Source organism: Abramis brama (assembly GCF_963993115.1).
Source record: "Abramis brama genome assembly, chromosome: 6".
Lineage (NCBI taxonomy): Eukaryota > Metazoa > Chordata > Actinopteri > Cypriniformes > Leuciscidae > Abramis > Abramis brama.
The window spans coordinates 26,171,481-26,196,769 of record NC_139968.1 but is presented as its reverse complement, the minus strand read 5'-3'; the positions used below and the strand labels follow the sequence as shown (position 1 = coordinate 26,196,769).

Genomic DNA, 25,289 nt, shown 5'->3' with positions numbered 1-25,289 from the left:
TTAACATATTAACATTGAAGGCGATGATTTGCCACTGAAGTCCCTGTGACATGAAGGCGTCTGCCTAAAACATAAATGTAATTTAATTGGACAGTTTAATCTGTGAAAGCACTCAGGAACAGAACATCTTGTTTGCTTTAAAGCTGTGATTAATATGTTATACAAGAGCTCATATACTGACTGTTCTAACACCAGTAATCCAAAATGATTTCTGTGATCAGATTATTTCCGTCACCCTACATCAACCAGACACACACACACCTGTCAGATGATCCGTGCATGTCATTTCCTGTGCTTTGCTGTCATTTTCTGTTCTCACAGCCAATGAGAACTTCTCATTACCATACTATTAAAAATCACATTTGTATTTGCATAATGTAATAAATAATCTCATTCTCATGATGCAGAAAAACTACAATTTATTATTCACATTTGAAACCATTTATAGATCATTATGCTAATGATTTTGATGCTGTGAACCTCAAAATATTGTCAAGAGATTCACTTTGTTACATATAATATTATGCGTGATAATTTGCAAAATGTATAAGTACTGAATTCTGAATATTTAACATAAAACACTAAATTCAAAGTTTAAGTTGCAGGAAAATTTGAATATGTTTAAATAAATAATTGTGAGACAGAAATATGTATAGATAAGTACAAATGAAAAGGAAAATATTGATACACCCAGCCACACCGGTTTTGTTTGCATATGGACTTTTAAAAGCCATAACTTAACTAAAAGAAACACACAAGCAAATGAACAAACATTGATATAGAGCAAATATTGATTTGCTGTTTCATACACCCCTTTGTCAATAACACAAGTGGGATATTGACATTATTAGAACAATGAATAGATCTGATGTCCACTAACATTTGTTAAGACACTCCTACAGTAAATTTGAACTTGCCACATCAAAATATGTGTATGTTCACTTGTACATGTAAAAGAGCAAGTTATCAAGTGAATCTATCTATCTATGAGCCGACAAATGCTATTGTTGCATCATGTTAATATAAACCAAAATCTCTGAGGAATGTTTCTAGCTCTTTATTGAGTTAATGTCATGAAGAATTAAGGCAGTTCGTAAGGCAACTAAGGTGTACCTACACAGTAAAAAGTGATCAGTTGACTAAACTTAAAAAAAGTGAGGAAACCCGTTGCCTTAAAATTATTAAGTAAACACAACTTCATTTTTTCAATTATGAAGTTTATTTAAAGTGGCCGGTGAGTGTATCTAAAATGACACATAACCATAAACAGAACAGCTGCAAGAACTGGATAAGATGAGTGACTTGGCCAGTACAGTTTCAGAACAGAAGAGGTTATTTACCACAACACCAAGGAGGAAAGAACGAGAAACCAGGTAACCAAACGGCTTCCTGAACAACTTCCTCTGTGTTGCTCACCATTAGTGTTTACAGGAGGGCAGATCCCCCATACCACCCATCCTGGAGGACCAGCGGCGTAATTATAGCGACTCCTTCTGCGAGGATCAAAGCAGAAGAGCGTTCCCACACTGCACTTCCTGCTGGGACATGTTGCAACAACTTTGTTTTAAACAAGCCCTCCGCCCCCCGCACACCACAGAACTGTCTTTGCTTATTCACCGACTTCAAAACTTAACATAAACCCGAAATGAAAATGTCTTGCCTCAGTGAATGACTCATAAACAATCAAAAAATCATGGAAAGTTGTGAAATATGCACGCAAACCAGTCCGTAACCTTTGGTGGGACAAGTTTGACCTTGATGTTTCAATTGTTAATGTTGCACAAAACATTTGACGTCAGAATCGGCCTTGTGAAGATACCACATGCTGGATCAGAACATCGGCTTTGGCAGCGCCAAGCGTGTTTTTACAATTGTGACCAAAAATGACACGATTTAATCAGGGTTTTTTTCGTATTAATCAAGTAAAAGCTGTTCCATGTTACGGTTAAAGATCTACTGAGAAGGCGGGTTATTGTGTCTTAATCTCAGTGAACTTGAGCGGTTTCCAGGAACTCTGCAGCACCTGCTGGGTTCCCAGGGGGTTGAGTGAGGCCCACGGCCCGGCGGAGGTGTCGCTTCAATCCCTTCGCCTCAGCTAACCCGCGGCCTGGATCAGAGCTTTTCCCTGTCAGGAACCGCGAAATTAAAGCTCACAGCTACTTTATCTGCTCGCTTTACTTCAAAGGTAGATCAACCTGGTTTTGGAAAAATTAGGCCTTTGGGTCCACAGGAGTCTTGTGTCAAAGTAACAATGATTTATGATGCATTAGGGGACTGCTAAGCTAACAACAACAGGGGTCATAAAGAACATTATTCCAAAGTACATAAATTTCCGTGTACATCAGCGTTTTTTCCGGACATAAAATAGTTTTTAAAAGACGTAATACTACCTGATGAAATGCAGATGTGTTGTTCCTATATGGGCTAGCAAAAGAAAAGTTGTTATGACTGGGGCAAATTGTCACCCTTTTTTTACTCAAGTGAATTCTTCTGAGGTTAGGTTTATTGAACACCACTGTCTGTGTCACAGATCTTACAGTTCTGACTACAAAAAAGCAATTTAACAAAGTTAAAGGCAGGGTAGGCGATTTCTTCCAGAAACATTTGTTGTTATGCTAGTTGAAAATCTCTTCACATCCTAATAGCAATCAATAAGTTTAACTGGTCTTGTATACATATTGTCTGTGGAAGGCGAAGGACCATAAAATGTTCGTCCAATCATTGTAATCGGACCGAATACAATGACTGGACGAACATTTTCTGGCCCTACCTGCCTGTCAACGCATTTCCATACCTCCGCGCAGACATCACATGCCATCAGCACGTCTCATGTAATTAAGAGTTAGACAGACGTCAGTCACTGAGCCCCGCAAACGAAACAGCAGTCACCTTTTATAGTTCCTCCTAAACCAAAACAAGCTTATGCTGCGTTTACGCCATCATTTAGAGGAGATGGAAACCCGTGACATTATACTCGGAGCGTGACTCGAATTTATAAGTTTCAATGGCAACACTGCCAACGCTGAAATGAATCTGCAAAAGTCAGGTGGTGCAGCTCCAAGTTGTTTATGTTCATTATTAATGTTATGTGCTTTGAGACATGAGGAGGTTTAACGCGGTCTCTGGAGATGCTTTTGTTTGCTCCCCACTGTGCACGTTCATGTGTTTTGAGGGAGACGTGTCTTTGGAGACGCTCTGAAGGGAGGACGGGATCTTATGCTTTCAAAGCTAGCTCACTATTGCTAGCCTCTCCAAAAATAGCCCACCCTACCTTTAATGTATAAAAAAGCAAAAACGTAAAATGTGACGCATATTTAGGCCTAAAAAGAATTAATTATGAGAAATATAAACTATTAAAAAGATAAAACGGCATTCAAAGGGCAAAACGGCTTTCTATTTGTGGTCAATGCGAAGATTTGACATGACATCATGCGTGGGAAAATCGTTCACCCTCGGGTGAAATTCCAATCACTTGGGTTCCTACTGAAATGACTTCGCCATACAACGGTAGCTCTAAAAGCACCTTATAGCCACATTGTAGGTCTACATGTGAAAAAAATGTAAAACATAAAATTAGACACCAAGTATAGGAGGACTGCAAATTGTTTTATTAAAATAATATGCTGTTTTTTCCTCAGAGATGAAGAATCAATTAAAGGAGCGAACAAAAGCACAAGGACAAAAACAAATCAATAACCGTCCGTTTCAGATGAACATTAATAGATCCATTAAAAGAGCTGCACAGTTGAACAAACACGTCTATCGGAGCAATACTTAACACTCCGTGTGCTATATAGGGAACAAGCACAAATAGATCTTTAGCAGCTAAATATGGAGCATGTACACTCTGGGTGGAGAAGACAGTATCCATCTGTGCTTCCGACTAGCAAAAATACTTCCTGCATGCTTGCCAGAACACTTCCTGATTGACACGGCAAGCCTGGACAAGTCGACTGGACCTTAAAACAGCTCGGTTCGTTTTTAGCGTTCGTACGTGAGAAATGGATTAACTCTGATGAAACGGTCAGTCAAGCATTTCAAAACGTGATCATATTTGACCATATCTGTATATTAAACAGAACCTTTATGTTGGGAATAGCGACAATTCAGGGAAAACTTTGTAAGCAGCTAAAATGCGTGTCTCAAAATTAGTATAAGAGCTTTATCGTCAGATTACATGTTTTTGATGGTAATCTAGAACTAGCTGCGTCACAGGGATTCAACTCGAATTCTTCATGACATGCATGCAGGTAATGTAGATTTTCACGGAAATGACATCGAGAGATTGAGGCTTTCAGTCAACTCTACGACCACTGGCTAGTGTCTACACGTAAACCTGCTGTTAAATTAAATCTAGCACATCTAATGATGACGAACATCATCTGAGTCTCGGGAACAGTCTTATGAACAGGATCATGCTGATGAACGTGAAGGAGACCAAGATCAGCATCAGCCACAGGAACCAGTTGACGGATTTCTTGGCGTGCTGTTCCAGGCGATCCGACTCGGTCTTCAGCTTCTCGAAGTTCATGTCGGCCTGACGCATGGACTGAGTGAGGGTCTAAAAAGGAGGAGGAGGAGAACATTTTAGTGTGTTCAATGCTATAGGAGATTCAACTTCTAGGCTATTTTAAGGATGGCAAGGTTTAGTTCACCCAGAAGTGAAAATTCTGTCACATTTACTCACCCTCAAGTTATTCCAAACCTGTGTGAGTTTTTTTTCTTCTGTTGAACACAAAATAAGGTATTTTGAAGAATGTTGGTAACCAGTTGGCGGACACAATTCTATAGTATTTTTTTTCCTACTATGGAAGTCAATGGCTACCAACATTCTTCAAAATATCTTCTTTTGTGTTCAACAGGAGAAAGAAACTCTTACAGGTTTGGAACAACTTGAGGGTGAGTAAATGACAGAATTTATATTTTTGGGTGAACTATCCCTTTAAAATCCTCAATAGTGAGTGTAAAACTACACTAATATACTGCTGCCCTCTAGTGGACACACAACAAATATTCCACGAATGAGATCTTCAAGCTGCTGCTTTACATTTTATACATGGTCTTTATTACGGTGACTTTCATTAAAACAATGAATGGCATATAATAATAATAATAATAATAATAAGCTTGAATATGTTGATTTAAAAAGAATCCGGAATTGAAAAACATGAAGCTGGAGACACTTTCCTATACAAATATATATATATATATATATATATATATATATATAAAAAATATAAAAATATATATATAAAAAATAAAAAAAATTATATATATATATATATATTTACATTTTTATATATATATTTTTATATTTTATATATATATATATATATATATGTGTGTGTAAAATTATACATACATACATACATACACTTATTTTTCTATACATAAAATGAAAATGTAAAAAAAAAAAAATATATATTGTACTATCACCAAAAATATACTTATATTATTGAATCATGCTTTTTTCTTTTGAGCTGGTAATAATTAATTTAAGGGAGATAAGAAAAACGTGAGACCTGGTTGTCCTGCTTTATGATGTTCTGAGCCGCGAGCGAGTTGTTCTTCAGGTTGCGAGCGAGGTTCAGCATGTCATCAGCCAGTTTCTCCTGGAGATTGTTATGATGCTGTAGGATAGCGTCCAGCTCTGTCGCCGACTGTCGCTCGTCTACAGGAAAACTCCTGAGAAATGAGGAGAAATTAACCCAATGCCGTAGATACCGACGACATCCACGCGTTCAATAGAAAATCAATGACAGCATAACCTACTTTCTGTGTCTGAGATCCGTCTCCAGTGAACCTAACCATGAACAACAAAGAAAAATGCATAATCAATATCTGTAATTTACTTTCTTAAAATGTAGCATTTAAATTAAAATACATAACACAGCTTACCAGAATTTGACACACCCTGCTAAGAAGAGGAAAGAGAAGAGTCAGTAAAAATATACATTTTTACACTGTAAAAAAGTGCAAAAGAAAACGTTTATTTTCTTATTCAGTATTTTTGTCTCAAGTAAATTCCTAGGATATAATATTGTGAAGACCAGGGTTATTACTGTTAACAAACTATTTTAAAAATCATTGCTGCTTATAAAATAAACATTATGAAAGAGAATATAGGAAACAATTAGTTTAACTTAAGGTACTAAAATAAATAAAACTAAAATAAAAGTTAATCATAATGGTAATTCATTTTATACTAAATTAACAGTTAAGACTTTTTTTGACAATATTGTTGCTTGTTTTATGCAAAATTGCCGTCAGATTGATTAATCGTACTTAATCATATCTAACATAAAATTTTGTAAATGTGTGTGTATATTTATTATATATATTATATATATATTTACAAACGTTTATGTTAGATGTGATTAATTACGATTAATCAATTTGACAGCACTAGCATAACTATAATACAATTTAGAAATAGTTTTTTTTTTGTAAAGTGTTTGTAAATCCTTGTTTGAAGGATGTTTTGGTAGTTTAAAAAAAAAAAAATTATTGTTACAAATTGTTTAATATCATATAACCACAAAAAAACTCCATGAATATATAAAAAGTACATTTGTAGTGTAAAGAGGTAAGAGTCATACGGTGCTCATTAGTTCCTTCCTCATTTCTTCAGCACATCTCGCTTTACTCTGTATGTGCACCGTCTTACTGGCCGGCGTTCTCTCGCTGGATATCGTAGGCGTCCGTCCAGGAGCCAGAAACTGATTCGCTAAAGACTTCTCTGCTGGAGACGGCTAAAAGCAAACAAAACATTTCTTTACTGTACTATGATTAGCATGATGCATTTTCTGCCTATTGTCATTGATCACACAGTGAACAAATAATATAATGACTGACCAGTTTGTCTGCCTCTAAGAGACCCTTCAGGAAGTCCACCTTGCGGTTGTAGTCCGTCAGTATTTCCGGTGTTGGTTTGCTGGGAAAAATCAGACAGTCATTAATGTTTGTAGTAGTTTATATATCACAGTCTGAGATATTTCACAAATATAATAGAACAACTACTAGCTGTCATCACCTTGAGGTTCAAACATTGACATAAACATTTTCACACAATAAATGTTGAAATGGTTTAGAATTATTTCACTCACTGCTATGATTTGTGACACATTATGGCCTGTAATGTTATATAAACATACCTTGAACTCTTTTTAAGGGCTACAAGCATCTCCTCCAGAGCACCAACATACTTGAAAAGACAAAAAAATCAAAAATAAACTGTTAAATATGATTTTTCTTCTAAAAATGCTGAAAATATTGCATTGAGATAATAAGAAATGAACTATTTCTAGCGTATGCTCCATTAATACGAATGGTCGTATTGTTTATGACACGTAATTCATATATAAATGAGGTTGGCATTATTGCTTTGCTGTTTTCATGCAGAAAATTATCTTGTGTAAAATAAAAACATTTACTTCAAACGCAGATAATTAAACGTAAATGTAATGTTGTTATGAATTACCTTCTCTAGTCTCCATTCTGTCTCGCCTCTTTTCTCTGAAGCCAGAGATTCACAGCGCGATAATAACCTGATGAAATTGATCTCTAGTCTGGACGTGGCCATATTTAACACTCAAAACGGAAGTCGCGCGAGTTTTACATACAAGGCGGAACCGAGCGACAAATGAAGAGTCCTTCTAGGTGACGCAGGAAAGCTTGGTAAGAACCATAGACTGTAAAAACTCAAATACGTTAGTATTCAGAGCGCGGGTAGTAATTTACGGCAAATTAAAAGTCCCTTGATGCTATATCTATTGCAAATGTCGACAGTAAGAAAACAACAAGGATAAAAATTAACTTGCATAATTTCAGTGAGCCATGTGGTTTATTTTATATTTTCTAAAGATCAACTGAAGCTGTAGGGGTTAAGTCTGACAGCTTCTTCAGATCACGTGGGAAAAATCCGTTACGAGCCTGAATATAAAAGTACACTTGTCAGTTTTGTAAACTTTATTATTCCGAATGACATTATCATGCCTCCTTTCTATAAGGCTTTCTGTATACTTGCTCTGTTAATGAAGTCACGTATAGACTAAGGCTGTGAAAAATGTAGAAGGTAGCCTACATCTACTGTAAAATGTTATGATATTTAACAACTTGTGAATGTTTTCTCTTTTTTTTCTATTTGAGTTACATACTTTGGTGCCTCTTTTTATGTAATGCTTAGTTCTAAAATTTTAAAAAAGCAAACAACAAACTGTACTAATATAGTAGCCTACACTATCAGGCTGTGTCTGAAAGCTGTGGGAAAAAGTTGATCAAGAACTTACATTTACACACAAATTGACCACCAACTGCAAAATTCAAATGCCTTTTTACATATTTTTTTTATTTATTTTTAGCTCAACTGTCATGGGCTCCCTGCATCCGAAAGCTTAGGCAGCTGAATTGCCTCCCGCCCCAAATCTGAAAATAATGGTCTAATAAATGTTGTTTTAGGATGGACCAGCCAATGCACATGCAGTCATAAGCACGCATCTCAGAACACAGACTGTTTCTTGCAAGCGGAGCGTCTAACAACAAGCAAGGCCTTCAGAAAGTTTAGAAAATGCCTCCGTGGCCATGATAGGAGCTGCAGGGGACGCTGCCTCCTCGAGCAAAATGCAGAGGTGTGTGCGCCGTGGCCCAAACACTGGAACCCTCCCTCACAGTGAAGTGGGATCCGCTAAGTTGGAGCGCTTGCTTCAAGGGGTGGTTGATAATGATTTCAACTTTAGTTAGTGTGTAATGTTGCTGTTTGAGCATAAACAACATCTGCAAAGTTACAATGCTCACAGTACAAAGCAAAGGGATATATTGTCTTTTAAAGAAATTGCTTTTTAAGGACTACAACAAACATCTGGAAGGGACTACACAACATTCCTCCCGGGTTAGTAACATCACAAGCCCTAAAATTTACATAAACCCCCTCCCCCGGAACACGATTTATAGATTATCATGACATAATATGCTAATCAATGACTAGAAGATAACTACACATAAGTTACATAAATTCATCAACTAACCATTCAGAAATGTTGTCTGCATGTTGTCACCTCTTGAGTCTTTTTTCAGTGCATGTCTGCCCTCTGCGCCGGGAGCAGCAGCTCATTTGCATTTATAGGGACAGACGCAAAAATGGTGTGTTTTTGCTCACCCTCAAAAAGTGACACTTTTAACATAAAAATATCTGTGGGGTGTTTTGAGCTAAAACTTCACATAAACACTCTGGGGACATCAAAGACTTATTTTACATCTTTTGAAAAGGGCATTATATCACCCCTTTCACAAAACGTCTACCAAGGATCATCAATGTCAGTGAGTGCTTTGAGTGAGTCATTAAGTCCAGCCCAGAAGAAGACAATGAGCGAACGATCAGGAAAATGGGTCTAATAGGCTAGGTCCAAAAACTCCTGGGTGTGATCCTCAGGGGAACGATTCCCCTGACAGAGGAGAAGGAGACAAGCTGGTCTGGCGTTCTGAAACACGGGGTGCTTCAGGAATGACGGAGAGTATAAACCCTTACGGAATAAAAATATATGGGAATATGCTGCAAAATATAATCAAATCAAATCAAATCAAGTATATTTGTATAGCGCTTTTCACAATACAGATTGTATCAAAGCAGCTTCACAGTATTAAATTCAAATAAAATAATACAACAAGGTTTGTTTCTAGTGGAATTTATTGATTGACGGAATAAAATTAAATATCCCCAAAATATCCCCAACTGAGCAAGCCAAAGGCAACAGTGGCAAGGAACCGAAAAAACTCCATCAAGTGACCTAATGGTGTCCTAAAACTCCATCAGGTGACCCAATGGAGAAAAAAAAAAACCTTGGGAGAACCCAGGCTCAGTCGGGGGCCAGTTCTCCTCTGGCATTTATGAACTAGAGGCCGGATTGTAGTTTGAACTGTAAGATTAACAATATTATATGAATGCCTGGCCGAAAAGATGCGTCTTTATTCTAGTTTTAAACTGGGAGAGCGAGTCCGAGCAACGAACAGTATCAGGAAGGCTATTCCAGAGTTTTGGAGCCAAATGTGAAAATGCTCTCCCTCCTTTGGTTGATCTAGATATCCTAGGTATGACCAAAAGCCTTGAATTTATTGATCTTAAAGCGCGCGATGGATTATAGGGCGATAGAAGATCCGTTAAATAGACTGGAGCTAAGCCGTTTAGGGCTTTATAAGTCAGTAGCAATAACTTATAATTAATACGGAGCTTTATAGGTAGCCAATGTAGTGATGATAAAATCGGTGTTATATGATCATATTTTCTTGATCTAGTAAGAACTCTAGCGGCGGCATTTTGAACTAACTGTAGCTTGTTTATTGAGGATGCAGGACAACCGGCTAATAAAGCATTACAGTAATCTAGTCTCGAGGTCATGAATGCATGAACTAACTTTTCTGCATCAGAAACTGATAGCATATTACGTAGCTTAGCAATGTTTCTAAGGTGGAAAAAGGCTGTTTTTGTAACATACGAAATATGATTTTCAAAAGACAGGTTACAATCGAGTATAACACCCAGGTCTTTTACTGTAGACCTGGTACAGTAAATAATGCGATATATTACATAATACATTTCCATATATGAGAAACTAGTATTTGTCAGTCAATATACTGCAATATATGCTTTGACCATGTATGGCTATATTAATATAGGCTATATAAAATATTTAGAAATGAAGACAAAAAAAACATTACATGTAATATTCACAAAGTTTTATCCTTTATTGTGTACATATATTGCACATGTTCCCATATAAATGTGAATGTATGTTCACATATACACACATTCACGGAACGAGTTACAACAGACTTCTAGTTCCCAGCATGCTTTGCTTCTGACTGTTAAAAGAAAACAAATGTTAAAAGTAAGTGTTATTTTATGTGTTTTGCTCAATATTAATATAAGTGGCTGACGATTGGTCGAATAACATTAAGACTATAATTACTATTCTCAAGTATTGGCTGTGCACTCCTCAGCACATTGATAGTCTTTTGGTTAAATACATTAGTACATGCAGGTGTGCTTGTGCCTTTGTTAACTAGCTTGAAAATATGGAACATTTATAAAGTAAATAATTATAGAATATAAGAAATACATTACATTATATATTTTTCTATATATGTGTGTGTGTGTTTATGATGCATGAGTAAATATATATGCAATATATTACACATGCAGTACCAAATCTGATCACATATACATCTATATATTATGAAGTATATTACTGAATATGAAATTACATACATTATGATATATTAGTAAATATATTGTCACATATTTTTCAATATGAAAAGCAGTAGGGGAATGCAACACAAAATGTTTATTAACAAACATAAATGAGTAAATCCAGGCATGGGCCAAGGCAGGAAAATAAAACTGAAGAGTAAATCCAAACATGGGGAATGCAGATGAAAACGGAACTGAAAACAAACCAAGAGTAACATCCACTAAGGAAAACACCAGACACTGAACAAGGAAAACACTGGGGTATCAATGCACAGGATAAAGAGAGGCTAACTAGAAACAGGTGAGGGTAATCAATACGGACCGATTTGCCTCCATACCTTCGAACAAAAAATCTCTTGTTGTTTGGTACTAAATTTCGATACCTAAGCGGTTTATCTCGTCAACGTCAGAGAGCCAATCAGCTTGCAGCATGATTGGCTGTGGCCAGAGCCATTGCGAGGCATCGAGGAAAAACACTAGTTTACGCCAGTTATGCCCAGACAGAGAGCGTGTCACAAATTAACCGAAAGAAAGCTTAAAATGTCTACTTTTACTCTGCGGAGATGACGAGTCAGCAAGGTCAACTTCATGTTTGTTGCCATAGTAATTGATAACTTAAGGCTTCAAATTATTTGAAGCCCTAAGTTATCAATCACTATGGCAACAAACATGGTTGACTAAAGGTGATGATACACACGCAACTTTCTGAGCAATGTTGCTGTGTCAACGGGCAACCAGATGAGACACAGGGCCCACGACCTATCTAAATTAGCCAGACAGAAATGTATTGCCCATATCAATCGCTCGGCAAGATTGCCCAGCAACATTGCTCAAAAAGTTGTCCTGTGTATCATCACCTTAAGGGGCTGTTTATACAACACCATTCTCAACTAAAAACGTAAAACTTTTTGTGTTTTTGGCCGTTCGTTTACACATTTACACGGCGTTTTGGCTGCCGGAAAACGCAAACTTTTGAAAACGGGTTTCATAGTGCAAGTTTTTGAAAACGTCTCCATGTAAACAACAAAAACGGTATCTCTGAAGATGATGATGTCATGCACATGCGTATTACGTGTTCAATCTATAGTGTGTCATTGCCATCGAATGGCCTGAGAGCAGAATACAGTGTTTTTAGTTGTTTTTGTTGGTCCGTGTGAATGGGGATCGTTTTGACAATGGTGTCGTCTGTACGTGGAAAACTCAAAGGAAAAACTTCTCAGTTTTAAGCATATCCTAAACGTACCCTAATATAGAAACAAAGTAAAACAGTAACTATACACAGGATGTGAACACTGGGAACAGAAAATACACTTTAAAATAGAAGTCCTGACAAACAAGAAACACAAAACAGGGAATATGCAATTATTTTTTTATTTATAAATCACATCTATATCCTATCTTTATTTTGGTCTGGAAAGTAACTGATCATCTATAACAAGAACTTGATGAATCTCCAAGAAATGACGCAAACCGACTTGATCTACTCCCATTTCCAAAAAACAAACAAAAGTGAGGTCAGTGTAAGTGTAAATTTCATCATTTCTTCCAATTCGTTTAGTATTTTCTGAAGCTCAGCAGAAACACTTCCTCTAAGAGATGTTATAAAAGTACACACACTATCAATCTCCACACAAGTTCAACCTGAACACATTCAACAAGATCACAGAATGAAGACTCTGCTGCTTTCACTCCTCTGTAAGTTTATTTCATGTAATTTTTTCTGATTCAGTGTGATCCTGTCATGATCAGATAATCTGAATGTTGTGTTTTCTGTTTGTTCAGGTGTGTTTGTGTGTTCTCAACACACAGAAGGTGTAACTGATCAACAGGTGACTTTAGGACAGAATGTGACTTTAGCTTGTGAGTTTAAATGTAAAGCTGCTATTTGGTTTGTGATAAAACCATCAGTTCGTCCAGTGATGATACTGCGTACGTCTGAATCGAAAAAGCCAGACTATTATGACAAAAAATTCCACATCAAATATACAGAGGGAAGCAGGAGCCAATTAATTATCAATACTGTCACTGTTGATGATTTGGGAACTTATTACTGTATTAAACCAGGCTGGGCTTTAGAGATCAGTGATGGTATGAGACTGGACACCACTGGTAAGCGTTAAACTGCAATACATTTATACAACTGAGAGCTAAATTATTATTGTTGTTATTTTAATAATTGTTTTGTACAGAAGGTCCAGATGAACCAAAGCAAAAAAATCCCCCACAGAGAGCATATCAGACCCTGATTGTCGTGTTCACCCTGCTGATGCTTGTGCTGATTGCTGCAGTGATAGGTGAGTATAAAACATTTTTTTACCTTTAAAGGTAAAAAAAGGTAAAAATTACCTTTAAACTTAAGCTTATTTGACATATTATATAAATGATATGAGATCTTAATATATTGATATTATTATATTATAATCAATTTGATAATAAAAAAACTATTTTATATAAGTTTGCCTGTATTACATATGTCAATTAATTTTGACAGCATTTAATCAGAGAATATTTTGCGGTTTTAGGTTTATTAATTATGAACCGTAAACGGTCTAGGAAAATTCCTAGATATGTAAATTCTCAGCAGGTAAGACATGTCTTTTTGCTGTTTATATTAATAATTCAGTTCAGTTCAGTTATACATGGAAATTATTTGATTATTTTTTCTTATAATTCGTTTAGATTTCAGACAGAAGAATAACATCCATTCACACCAACGGCACTGTTGTTCCTCAGAATCCACTGACCGATCATGAATATCTAGTGCTGCCATACTCTGAGTCTACATATGAAACATTGATTTCTGTTTGATTCTAATGATCAGAATTGTGTGCTGATTTTAACATTAAAATGTCAATCAAGTTTTATAGCTTTTGACTTGAGAATATATCAACAGTAATGTTTTTGATTGTTTATGTCTCTTTCTGAGTTGCTATTAATTGAGTGAAATGGGATGTAGTGAATGTTACTTTTAAAAGTAATGCGTTACAATATTGCGTAACTCCCTAAAAAAGTAACTAATTGCATAGTAATGTAATGTGTTGCGTTAATTTTGGGTTACTTTTTCTCACCTGGGCTGGGCTTGCTTGTTTGTTTTCTAATAACAAAAATAAATGAATAAATAAAAGTTACATTTTTTGGCTTATGTAAAAGCTCTTTCACACCAAAAGTGATATGAATAAGCCTCAGGCCGAAGTAAATGCAGATTCACATCTTTACAGAACATACTTTTTTAGCAGTTGTGGAGTAATTATTCAAATTAAGAATCTAGAGTATGTGATTTCAGACCTCTTACTGTACTGCAATAAAAACAAAAAAATGAAACACAATTGTGACTCACAAGTCATTTTTGCTCATTACTATGGTTAAATTGGATCGAAGGTCAGCTGCAAAGACATTGGTTAATAAAGTGAGATTAAATACATAAAGTATATTTGTGCAATTTAACATTTAATTATTGCAGGTTTGCATAATATTCTAAGTTTGAATTTCACTGTTTTGATTTATTTTGAGGAATACTGAATCTTTGTGCAATTGAGATGAATAAATGCATGTCTAGAACTACAATAACCATCATGTTTACACTTATTTTTAAGTGGCACTCCTGGTCCTCCAAATCCTGATTGCTCATGTGAAAATTACACTCATAGCTGGATGTAACAAACAAAATTGATAACTTTTTGTCAGAACTTGCAATGGTAATCATAACCTCATAATGATCTAAAAAAAAATGTAAAATGGCAAAAATAACAATTCTGTCATCCCTCAGCCTTGTGGTGACATAAGACCACATGACTTATTTTTTTAAACACAAAAAGAGAAGTGTGATGGGTTCTGTATGGAAAATTCTCAAGTGCTGATCATGACAAAATCTAAAATATACTGTTTGTATTATGTCATGATATTTTGAGTAATCATCTGAACTCTTAACCTATATAATGTTATTTTGACGATTCAAGGGGGGGGGGGGGGCGCCTTGCTTTACCAATTGAACCAATCATATTGCTAGAAGGTGACATGTAGTCACGATGATCTTATTTTGTTGTGTCTCTCTTTATCCTGTAAAACCTGTATTCTTCTTTTTCGGTGAGATTCTCTGAGAGTTAGCAGCCCGTTCTCATACCCAAAGCGTCACTTTTTCGTCACTTTCTGACATTCGTCAATATCCGACGCACAAAGCACCCTTTAGCGTCCATATGAGACGCATAACCCTACCACATACCTAAACCTACCCATAACCGAAGCGTCTCATATGGACGCTAAGGGTGCTTTGTGCGTCGGATATTGACGAACTTTCGAAAGCGTCAGTTACATGACGCCTAAACCTACCCATAACCGAAGCGTCACATATGGACGCTAAAGGGTGCTTTGTGCGTCGGATATTGAAGCATGGTTGAAAGTGACGCTTTGGGGTGCAGTGTTGGAGTTAGCCTACTCGAGAAAGATACTCTCCCGGCCATGATTAAATCATTTAAAGGACATTTGCTGAAGTCTGTCTGTTTATTATTGTTTATTTTTATTCTACAAGTTAGAGTAGGAAAGTCTAATAGAATTAGACCACTCAGCCGACGTCGATGTGTAGACGCGCTGGCGCTAGAGTATAAATATTACAGGAAACTAACGTCGACTGTAGACTTTCGGGGACGTCGATTGTAGACGAGACCCAGGTAGAATAGAAGAAAAATCTACCACAGAAGTTAAGATAGTGATATAAATAGATAATTTACTGTCATTACATTGTCATTCTGCATAACATCTGCATTTATGTTCCACAAAAGAAATAAATAATGTATTATACACAAGCCAAATCAAATCTATTGTAAACAGTAGACTTATTATAGTAGACTTATGATTGCCACCTTAAGTCATGATCACCGTAACGGGCTGAGTTGGCATTCGACCCGGCACTTTTTATTTGTAAACAAAAAAGTAGATTTTTGCACGAACCGCTGACATGGGACGGACTTGGACAAGAGAATCAATAAAAAACTTCATTAAAGTAATTTTCAGTGTATTGTTAGCCTCAAACTTATCGTACGCGAATGAATTAACTATTGAACTATTAGCATAGTTTCAGCACGGGCGCTCTGCGATTAGCACGCCAGCCCACCATGTTGGACAAAACATTGAACAGTTAGAGATGAGCATGTGGTTAATATCCAAGCTGCATTGTTGTATCATCAATTTAATATGGTTATTTGGTTGTAAAGGGTAAATATTAGTGAAAATGTTATATATGGTTTCATTGCTTATGTGTACATTCTAGAAATCGTATTCTTTTCGTAAAGAGTATGAGATTTAAGTGTCACTGTGACCATTGTAAATGCCACACAGGTCTTTTGGGGGCCAGGGCATGTGAACTGTACAGAGAGTGTTCGGAAATAGTCTGTTGATCGTACTTTCTTACTTTTCTAGTGTGAATGGAAAGCGTTTGAGGTCACTTATGTTTATAGCTAGTCATTACTATGCAAAAAAATGTACATGTGTTGATAATGTAATGTAATGTGCTGAGCTAATGTAATGTTCTGAGCTGTTGTAATGTGTGTATGCCTTTATTAATTCATTCAGAGTAAATACGACAATATCACTGCAGCTTTCTACATTTTCTAGAGTCACATTATATTTTTCACGAGAACTAACGTACAGGCCTAAATGACTTACTCAATGACACCCTACCCTAGTTATCTCAGTTGAAAGTATTTTAATATAGTCTTATACCAGAAGGTAACTTCATGATGACATGTGCAGATTGTCTATATTATATAGAAAATCTGCAGTAAGATTGTTTACTACGAATCTGAGCAGAAGCGGGGCTGCCAACTCTCACGCATTGAGCGTGAGACTCACGCAATTGACACTTTTCACACGCTCTCACGCCACACATCCATTTTCTCACGCACAGAAAAATTGCGGAGCAAAGGGGTACTTTTAATATTAAACTAATTCTCAGCTCTTAGATTCCGTCAATTTTATTACGAAATTCAGACAAAAATACGTTTGGCGCTTGTAAATGTGACGTGACAGATCGCTGAGCGCCTCAGTTCAAGTGAACGTGAACCGATCATCTGTTACTTTTTTATTTAAAGATGCAGTACAACTTACCGAAAGTATACATAATATCGACCAATTAGTGTTTTTCAACCATGGAAAGAGGTCAGTATAACAGCAGGAGAACAATTATGTCACATAACGATACATTTACCTTAGGAAAGCCATTTAATGACCATAGCATGTTAATTGAATAGAAAAATAGCTAGCGAGGAGATTTTGCTGAGCACTATATTACATATTTATTATATTTTTACTTATGTCATTAAATAATTGTTATTATAACAAAAACAGCATTATATTTAATTTAATTTGTTATTTTTAACCTTTAATACTACCAGCAGATTGGGCCCTCTATGTTTACAGCATTAGGTGAGATAATTTTTTTAAATAAAATTTAAAATAAACATGTATCCAAATTAGTCAATATTGAATCAAAATCGGAATCAAATCACAAGAATGGAATTGAAATCTTGAAATTTTTGTCAAGCAATAATAACTGTATCCTACTAGTCATTGTACAATGTAAACATTGTAACATGTTGTCACTAAACTTCATAAAATTCTATTTAGTTACCAAATGTTTTGACAATCACAATTACACTTATTGTGATGCAATATTTGTTTTGCATACCCCACCAAAAGAAAATCTCACTCCAAGCTAAACTCAAAAGTTGGCAGCCCTGCAGAAGTGCTGATGCAAAAGTTAAGAAGAAAAAGGAAAACCCTCCCTTGAAAAAGAACTTGAACTGACCGACTACTGTCTATTATTACTAATATTGTCTATTAGTATTTAAGATCTGTGTTGGTGAAACTATATTTGGAAAGTGTAAAAATCAAGTGACTCACATCGGCCGGTTCAGCGATTTACACTGTAAACTGACAAAACGTTTTTATCATTCTTGTTTGTTACATCCAGATATTTTCAAATGACCAATAATTTCTGCCACTACATCCCATGATTTTAGCAACTCAGAGAGAGACAAACAAACAGTCAGAAACATTACAAAGATGATTTATTTTGAAAGATACATTCAAAATGAAAAAAATGGACGTTTTTTGTTATGAATAGACAAGAGCAAAGTATGTTTTAAAGTCATTGAACGTTCAATGATTACATTTAATGTTAAAATCAGCACACAATTCTGATCATTAGAATCAAACAGCAATCAATCTGTCAGTATGTTGATATTTCATATTCAGATATGGCAGCACTTCTAGATATTCATGATTGGTCAGTGGATTCTGAGGAACAACAGTGCCGTTGGTCTGAATGGATGTTATTCTTCTGTCACGCTCATGAAACTTCACGTCAGACCTCTAATGAATAAAAACATACATTATAACATACATTATAAAAAACTGCTAAATGAATTTTGAAATGAAAATTGCCGTTTAAAACTTACCAGTGTCCAGTCTCATACCGTCACTGATCTGTAAAGCCCAGCCTGGTTTAATACAGTAATAAGTTCCTAAATCATCAACAGTGACATTATTGATAATTAATTGGCTCCTGCTTCCCTCTGTATATTTGTTGCGGAATTCTTCGTCGTAATATTCAGCCTCTTCAGATCCAAACGTACGCAGTATCATCACTGGACGAACTGATGGTTTTATCACAAACCAAATAGCAGCTTTACATTTAAACTCACAAGCTAAAGTCACATTCTGTCCTAAAGTCACCTGTTGATCAGTTACACCTTCTGTGTGTTGAGAACACACAAACACACCTGAACAAACAGAAAACACAACATTCAGATTATCTGATCATGACAGGATCACACTGAATCAAACAAAATTACATGAAATAAACTTACAGAGGAGTGAAAACAGCAGAGTCTTCATTCTGTGATCTTGTTGAAGTGTTCAGGTTGAACTTGTGTGGAGATTGATGATGTGTGTAACTTTATAACATCTTTTAGAGGAAGTGCTTCTGCTGAGCTTCAGAAAATACTAAATGAATCAACGACTCAGTAAAATTATGCAAACTTAAAGGGTTTGTTCACCCAAGAATGAAAATATTGTCATCAGTTACTCACCCTCATGTCGTTCCAAACCCTTAAGACTTTCGTTCTACTTTGTAACAAGCTGAAGACATTTTTGAAGACATTTGAATCCTTTCCAGCAGTGACTGTAATTTTGAGATCTATTAACTGAAGGACTCATACACAACTATTACAAAAGGAAAACTTTTACTGATGCTCCAGATGGAAAAACACACAATGCATTAAGAGTCGGGTCATATTTTTTCATTAACTGCCCTTCAGAAGCGACAGAAGATTCTTGCAGTGTTTACTCTAATCTTCAAATTCAAAAAGTTTTCATCCCCGGCTCTTAATGCAGTGTTTCCTTCTGGAGCATCAGTGAATGTTTTCACCTTCTGTAATAGTTGTGTTTGACTCCCTTAATTATCCTCAGTGTGAAAATATGGATCTCTAAATCATACAGTCACTGCTGCAAAGGGTTCAAATATGCAAAAGATGCTGGAAAATTATATGAAACTAGTATGTTTGCATAGTGTTCATCTTGAAATGTTAACATATTTTGCCCCATGTGACATCTGTACATTGTATTATATTTGTCAATACTAAGGGACCATTAAAACTGTTTTCAACAAAAAAACTGAAAACTCTTTATGCATTTTGGCTGATGATGATGTGTTCAGTTCAGTCTAAGCCAAATTTCCCATGCTTTTAAGGAAAGTGATGAAATTCATTTCCATAGTGTCTGGAAATAAAGGATTTGGGTGATTAATTTACCCTAAACAATTGTGTAACCACTTGGGGTGCGTTTCCCAAAAGCATTGTTGCCAACTATACGGTCACAATTTCAATTGAAATATGTTGTTAACAACAGAACTTACAACCATAGTTGGCTTTAGGAAAACGCACCGCAGATGAGCTTGATTTGAACTTTTGACCCAATTTTCACTTCTTTTTTTTCAGACTATATTTCATCAAACCTCTTTTTTTAACTATTGAACATTTTTGATGTACTGAACATTTCAGCACATTTGGTTTCTTTCCTTTAAAACTGTTAATCCGTAAAAAACAAAACAAATTGTGCTTTTAAATTGTACATGATCCACTTTTATTTCTACAGGATGATATTGTCACGGCTGGTTGAAGAGCATGGAAGAAAATAAAGCTGGATCTAAATGCAGTAGTCCTTTATTTCTAAACTTAAAACAGGATAGAACAGGATTCTCTGGATTAAAACACGAATGGAACAACCAACTTTACACAACAAATACCAAACAAAGACTGACAGAATGCAAGCTCATAATATCAAACCAATCAAAGCAACGAGTAACAGTAACAGGTGTTCAACTTAATCAAACAATAAAAAACAAGTAATAAAAACTCGGTGAGTGTTTTAGCGCAATTTTCTCACCTCATGGGATCACAACACTAAGAGATAGTAAATCTTTTCCTGGATTTTTTTTTGTGCGTTCCCGAGATTAGACCTTCCTTAACATAATGCCGAAAACCCGAAGTCTCTAGGTGGTCTGGTTGAGGAGTAGATAGAAGTGCAAGATTGGTGCGCACAGAACAGAAATCATGAGTTAACCAGCGCAATTTCCGGGGGAAAATTGCGCTAAAAACATGGAAACAAACCAAAGAACCAGACAGCCAAACTCAAGACTAAGGGGCTGTTAACACAACACCGTTTTCCATTAAAAACGTAAAACATTTTATGCATTTGGCCGTTCGTTTACACAACAATGGTGTTTTGGGTGCCTAAAAACACAAACAGTTTGAAGACGGGTTTCAAAGTGCAAGGTTTTGAAAACGGTCTCCGTGTAAACAACAAAAACGCGAATCTCTGAAGACAATGACGTCATGCACATGCGATAGTTTTTCATCACCATCTAATGGCCTGACTGCAGAACACAACGTTTTTAGTCGTTTTCGCGGATCCGTGTGAATGGGGATCATTTTGACAGTGGTGTCATCAGCGTAAAACTCAAAGGAAAAATTTCTCTGTTTTGAGCATATTGTTGTCATGTAAACGTATCCTAAAACACACACACAAAAAAACATAACACTGACACCTCCCCCCATCAAGAAAGCGCCTTAAGTTCAACAGAGGAGGACATGAGGGGGCTTAGGTGAAGGACGTGGGGCAAACAGAACAGGGCCTCCCAGAGGAGGGAGAAACCAGGGTGGAGATGAAGTTGGGGGGAGCAAGGGAGTAGCTCCCTGCAGGAGAACCAGGTTGCAGCCCACGTGGAGTCGAGGGAGGGAGGAGCTATGGTGGAGCCTTGAAGGAAGTACCAGGCAGATCCAGGAAGATGACTGACAAAGACTGAGCTGGTGGGGGTGGACACCCAGGTGGAGCCAAAGAGACCAGGTGACACTGAAGGTCCAGAAGACCAAGGGTGGAGGGATAAGTCACAGATGAAGGCCCGGAAGTCCATGGCAACGGCAGAGTGACGACTAACTAAGGCTGAGCCGGAGGGATGAGGAAGCCTGGTGGAGACATAGGGACAACGGTCCCAGGTGGAGCCGAGGAAGCGAGGCGCCAAGGTGGAGCGTCTGGTCGACAGGCCGAGGTGGAGTGAAGGACTTGGAGGTTCTAGGTAGAGCTAGAGGGTCGACACTCCAGGGCGGAGCTGGCGAACTGGAAGCCCAAGTCGGATCTGGGATGCTAGGTGCAGGCAGCTTATGAGGAGCCGAAGGGCTGAATGGAGCCAGCAAAGGCAGGCAGAGAGTTCAAAATGGCTTCTTTGGCCAATACAGGGCAGGCAGAAAGTTTAAAAGCGGCCTCCATGGCCGACATGGGACAGACAGATACTTCAGGAATGACCTCATTCACCGACACGGAACAGGTAGAGGAGGTGGGAGTGGGAGGCAGGGAGGAGACACCACAGACAACACTATAACTTGGTGCAGGGTGACGACACAGGCCTGGTTCTGGGTGGGCTCTATCGGGCTACCGGGGTGAAGAGGGGCATAGGTGTAGTCTGGGATTCCTTCGTGGTGACTGACGAGAGGAGGAGGATTTGTACTGCCGGTTTAGTATTTCTGTCATGGCTGGTTGAAGAGCATGGAAAAAAATAAAGCTGGATTTAAGTGCAGCAGTCCTTTATTTTCAAACTCAAAACTTAACACAACACTCAGGATTCTCTGGATTAAAACACGAACGGAACAACCAAAACTAAATGATGAATATCAAACAAAGACTGACAGAAAGCAAACTTGTAATATACAAACCAAACAAGTCAAAGCAACGAGTAACAGGTGTTCAACTTAATCAAACAATGAAAAACCATGGAAACAAAGTAAAAAACCCAGACAGGCCGGCGGACAGGCAAACTCAAGACACAAATAAAACCAAACATAACATAACACTGACACATACCACAAATGTAAGTATTCAAAATTTTCAGTAATTACAGTCGTTTTCCATCATTTTGTCCAAAGAAAAACCCAAACAAACAAGAACCTTTACACTGTAAAAAGTGGTAACGTGCATTTGTTAAAGAGCAATTATTTTTATTTAACCCACAAGTATTTGTTTTTCTTGGTATAAATTAATGTAATTCAGTGAGGTTAAATAATATTTTTGGATTTAAATAAAACCAGTTAATTTAAACGTGCCAAAAATGCTCAGCACATCAAAGAAAAAAAAAAGGAAGAAAAAAAAAGAATGATGAAATATGGTCTGGGCCAAAAAAAAACAGGAAGTGAAAATAGGGTCTAAATTTAAAATCAAAGCTCATGTGATGGTTACACAATTGTTTATTTTATTTTATTTATTTTTTTTGTAAAAGTGGGAATTAGCTATGATCTATGAATCAGCCTGATCTGTCGGCGATTTGATTTCACCCTGCAGCTCAGGCTGGAAACCTGTACATTTATCTCTGCTGCCTCCTTTACAAATTTGTGGGAACCAATCACAGACTGGCTTATCCACTTGGTCTGGTGATAGCCACTAGCCAGACTAATTAGCAGCTAATGTATGTCTTTTATCTTTTGTTAAAGGTTGTATCAGCGATTTCAGGCCCAAACATAAATTATCACATTCATCTAATCTTTCCTAACGATCCGCTAGCTGCCCGCCCCATAAGCATGCCGTCAAAAAAACGCGTCTCTGTAGGCAGCCTAGGCTCTGAGATCTGCACACAAAAACAATTGGTTTCACCAACACTCAAAACCAAAATAAATAGTGTTCCAACCAATCACCGACAGGGGTGGGTGTTGTGAGGTTTTGCGCTCGTGCACGGCTGCCTATGACGGCTGCCTATGACGGCTGCACGCGAAAACCTCACAACACCCACCCCTGACCACTCGGTGAGTTTCACGCCTTTGTAAACGAAAGTTTAATGCATTTTAGGAAGGATTGTTCCAGTGCACCTATGCAGCCATTCTGTATGTCGGGGGGAAAGCGAAAGAAACCTAAAATTCCTGGGACAGCAGCATGTGTCCAAATTTTAATCTTAACCGTTCTATTTCATCAGAAACGATCTGTAAACAGGGCTTTAAGTGTAAAATACCGAACTTGTCCTTTAAGTAAACAAGCAATAACATCAGTCAACCTAAAACACACAACAATCAAGCTAATAATATTTTATTCATTATTTGTCAGAATATATTTCTGTTAGACTGTATTCAAGCTCTCAACGGAAGAATGTACGGGTGTGAGGCGTTTGGAAAAATAGGTCCACAGTTTTACAACGAATGGTAAAACACCTGTTGGAAAGCATCTTTTGCAGCGATTTTTGTGTGAGCATATCAGTGAACACCCCTGACCACTCGGTGAGTTTCACGTCTTTGTAAACGAAAGTTTAATGCGTTTTAGGAAGGGGGGGGGGCGTTATTTTTTTTAACGCAGGTGCTGCTGTGCTAGATCATTCAGGCTACAGGGGGAGCTGCGCAGTTATATATGTTATATAAATACTATTAATAAATGAGCAAAAATTGGCCACTCAATATTAAATATTAAATTATTTTAATTATCACAATTAAAGTTTTAATTTTATTAAATTGGACAAGCACAACATTCAGCATTCAATCAAATATTCTTAAAGATTAATTATTATTAATAATGTTACTTCAACATATTGTTATTTCAACATAATATGTGTGTGAGCAACAAGCAAGATGTGCATTTGTAAATTCGGTGACAGCGCGAGTTTCAAATGGTGTAAGTGACCGCGGCGCGCCCGCGACTCCATGTCCTGATGTCTGGTAAATTGCTTTTTATGTATTAAATCTAGGCAATTGGTTGATGAAAGATGTATTAAAATTAAAATACAATTTATACTAAACGAAATTCACTTTAAAGAAAAGCTTTCTTCAAAACAAAACTTAAACTTGAAACTAAATGTGCTTATTCAATGGCTAAAATACGTAGGCTACTACAGACAAATTGCAGCACATTCATTTAATTCTGAATTTTGCACATGTTGAAAGGCATTTGTTTGTGCATAGTAAAACATAGGCCATATCTGTAACATTTATCACATTCATAATTGTGCGTGCATTTATTAATTATTATCTTAATGAATAATGCGACAAGGAAGAAGCATGTAAACTGCGTTTTTTGTTTATTCAGAAATAATTGAATGGATCAGAAAAGTAACAAAAGAGGACATCGAGGGCTGAGGCTGACTACTATCATAATTTCTGTCTTGGTCCCCCTTTCGCCGTTTCGTCTAAGTCCCCGTTTTTTTTTTTTTTTTTTGCTGTTTGCTGTTTGCTGTCATGGGCGAGCAGCGTGCCGCATTTAATGCACGAGACAAAGCCAACACATATGTTGTCACTCCCCACGACTAGTTTAAAATGTTTCCATACCTCCGATTTTCCTCCAAACTTGCACAAAGTTAATTCTCCTGTTTTAATTTTTTTATTTGCTTCTTCAAGCACTTAAGCTACAGAATAGTAGGCTACAGCGCGCACAGCAGGTGTGATGCGTCACGCGTGCTCTCGAGACTGCGAGTGCGAGTGGACGAGACGCTGCGCATGACACGTGACGTGCTTTATCAAGGGCCCGACCC

The 25,289-nt window shown here is 37.0% G+C and overlaps 3 protein-coding genes across 5 annotated transcripts; 1 reads left to right on the top strand and 2 right to left on the bottom strand.

The window, feature by feature from the left end:
• Nucleotides 1–3,587: 3,587 nt before the first annotated feature.
• use1 (unconventional SNARE in the ER 1 homolog) lies at nt 3,588–7,707 on the bottom strand. 2 transcript variants are annotated; one of them, XM_084116822.1, is made up of 8 exons: nt 7,481–7,707; nt 7,155–7,204; nt 6,856–6,934; nt 6,600–6,752; nt 5,899–5,917; nt 5,773–5,803; nt 5,523–5,685; nt 3,588–4,561 (listed from the first exon to the last, which is right to left on the bottom strand). In XM_084116822.1, exons 1-8 carry the CDS (start codon nt 7,580–7,582, stop codon nt 4,379–4,381), a joined length of 780 nt encoding a protein of 259 aa, XP_083972948.1. In that variant the 5' UTR covers nt 7,583–7,707; the 3' UTR covers nt 3,588–4,378. The 2 variants fall into 2 exon arrangements, with proteins under 2 accessions (XP_083972948.1, XP_083972949.1); XM_084116823.1 differs by having other exon boundaries at nt 5,899–5,914; nt 7,481–7,625.
• A 5,100-nt stretch (nt 7,708–12,807) lies between these two features.
• On the top strand, nt 12,808–14,542 carry LOC311085242 (uncharacterized protein). 2 transcript variants are annotated; one of them, XM_084117673.1, is made up of 5 exons: nt 12,808–12,937; nt 13,025–13,351; nt 13,432–13,536; nt 13,765–13,826; nt 13,922–14,542. In XM_084117673.1, exons 1-5 carry the CDS (start codon nt 12,910–12,912, stop codon nt 14,048–14,050), a joined length of 651 nt encoding a protein of 216 aa, XP_083973799.1. In that variant the 5' UTR covers nt 12,808–12,909; the 3' UTR covers nt 14,051–14,542. The 2 variants fall into 2 exon arrangements, with proteins under 2 accessions (XP_083973799.1, XP_083973800.1); XM_084117674.1 differs by having other exon boundaries at nt 13,435–13,536; nt 13,922–14,186.
• Nucleotides 14,543–18,286: 3,744 nt separating this feature from the next.
• LOC311084330 (uncharacterized protein) lies at nt 18,287–19,239 on the bottom strand. Its single transcript, XM_084116284.1, has 3 exons — nt 19,105–19,239; nt 18,694–19,017; nt 18,287–18,607 (listed from the first exon to the last, which is right to left on the bottom strand). The coding sequence occupies exons 1-3, from the start codon at nt 19,130–19,132 to the stop codon at nt 18,600–18,602; spliced, it is 360 nt and encodes a 119-aa protein (XP_083972410.1). The 5' UTR covers nt 19,133–19,239; the 3' UTR covers nt 18,287–18,599.
• Between the last annotated feature and the right edge of the window lie 6,050 nt (nt 19,240–25,289).

Excerpts from the sequence above, each read along its gene's own strand:
- LOC311084330 (XM_084116284.1), bottom strand. The coding sequence starts at position 19,132 with ATGAAGACTCTGCTGTTTTCACTCCTCT. Across the intron at positions 19,018-19,104 it reads TCTGCTGTTTTCACTCCTCT|GTGTGTTTGTGTGTTCTCAA; the intron begins GTAAGTTTATTT and ends CTGTTTGTTCAG.
- use1 (XM_084116822.1), bottom strand. The coding sequence starts at position 7,582 with ATGGCCACGTCCAGACTAGAGATCAATTTCATCAGGTTATTATCGCGC. Across the intron at positions 6,935-7,154 it reads GCCCTTAAAAAGAGTTCAAG|CAAACCAACACCGGAAATAC; the intron begins GTATGTTTATAT and ends GATTTTTCCCAG. Across the intron at positions 6,753-6,855 it reads TCTTAGAGGCAGACAAACTG|CCGTCTCCAGCAGAGAAGTC; the intron begins GTCAGTCATTAT and ends GTTTGCTTTTAG.
- LOC311085242 (XM_084117673.1), top strand. The coding sequence starts at position 12,910 with ATGAAGACTCTGCTGCTTTCACTCCTCT. Across the intron at positions 13,352-13,431 it reads TATGAGACTGGACACCACTG|AAGGTCCAGATGAACCAAAG; the intron begins GTAAGCGTTAAA and ends TGTTTTGTACAG. Across the intron at positions 13,827-13,921 it reads GATATGTAAATTCTCAGCAG|ATTTCAGACAGAAGAATAAC; the intron begins GTAAGACATGTC and ends TAATTCGTTTAG.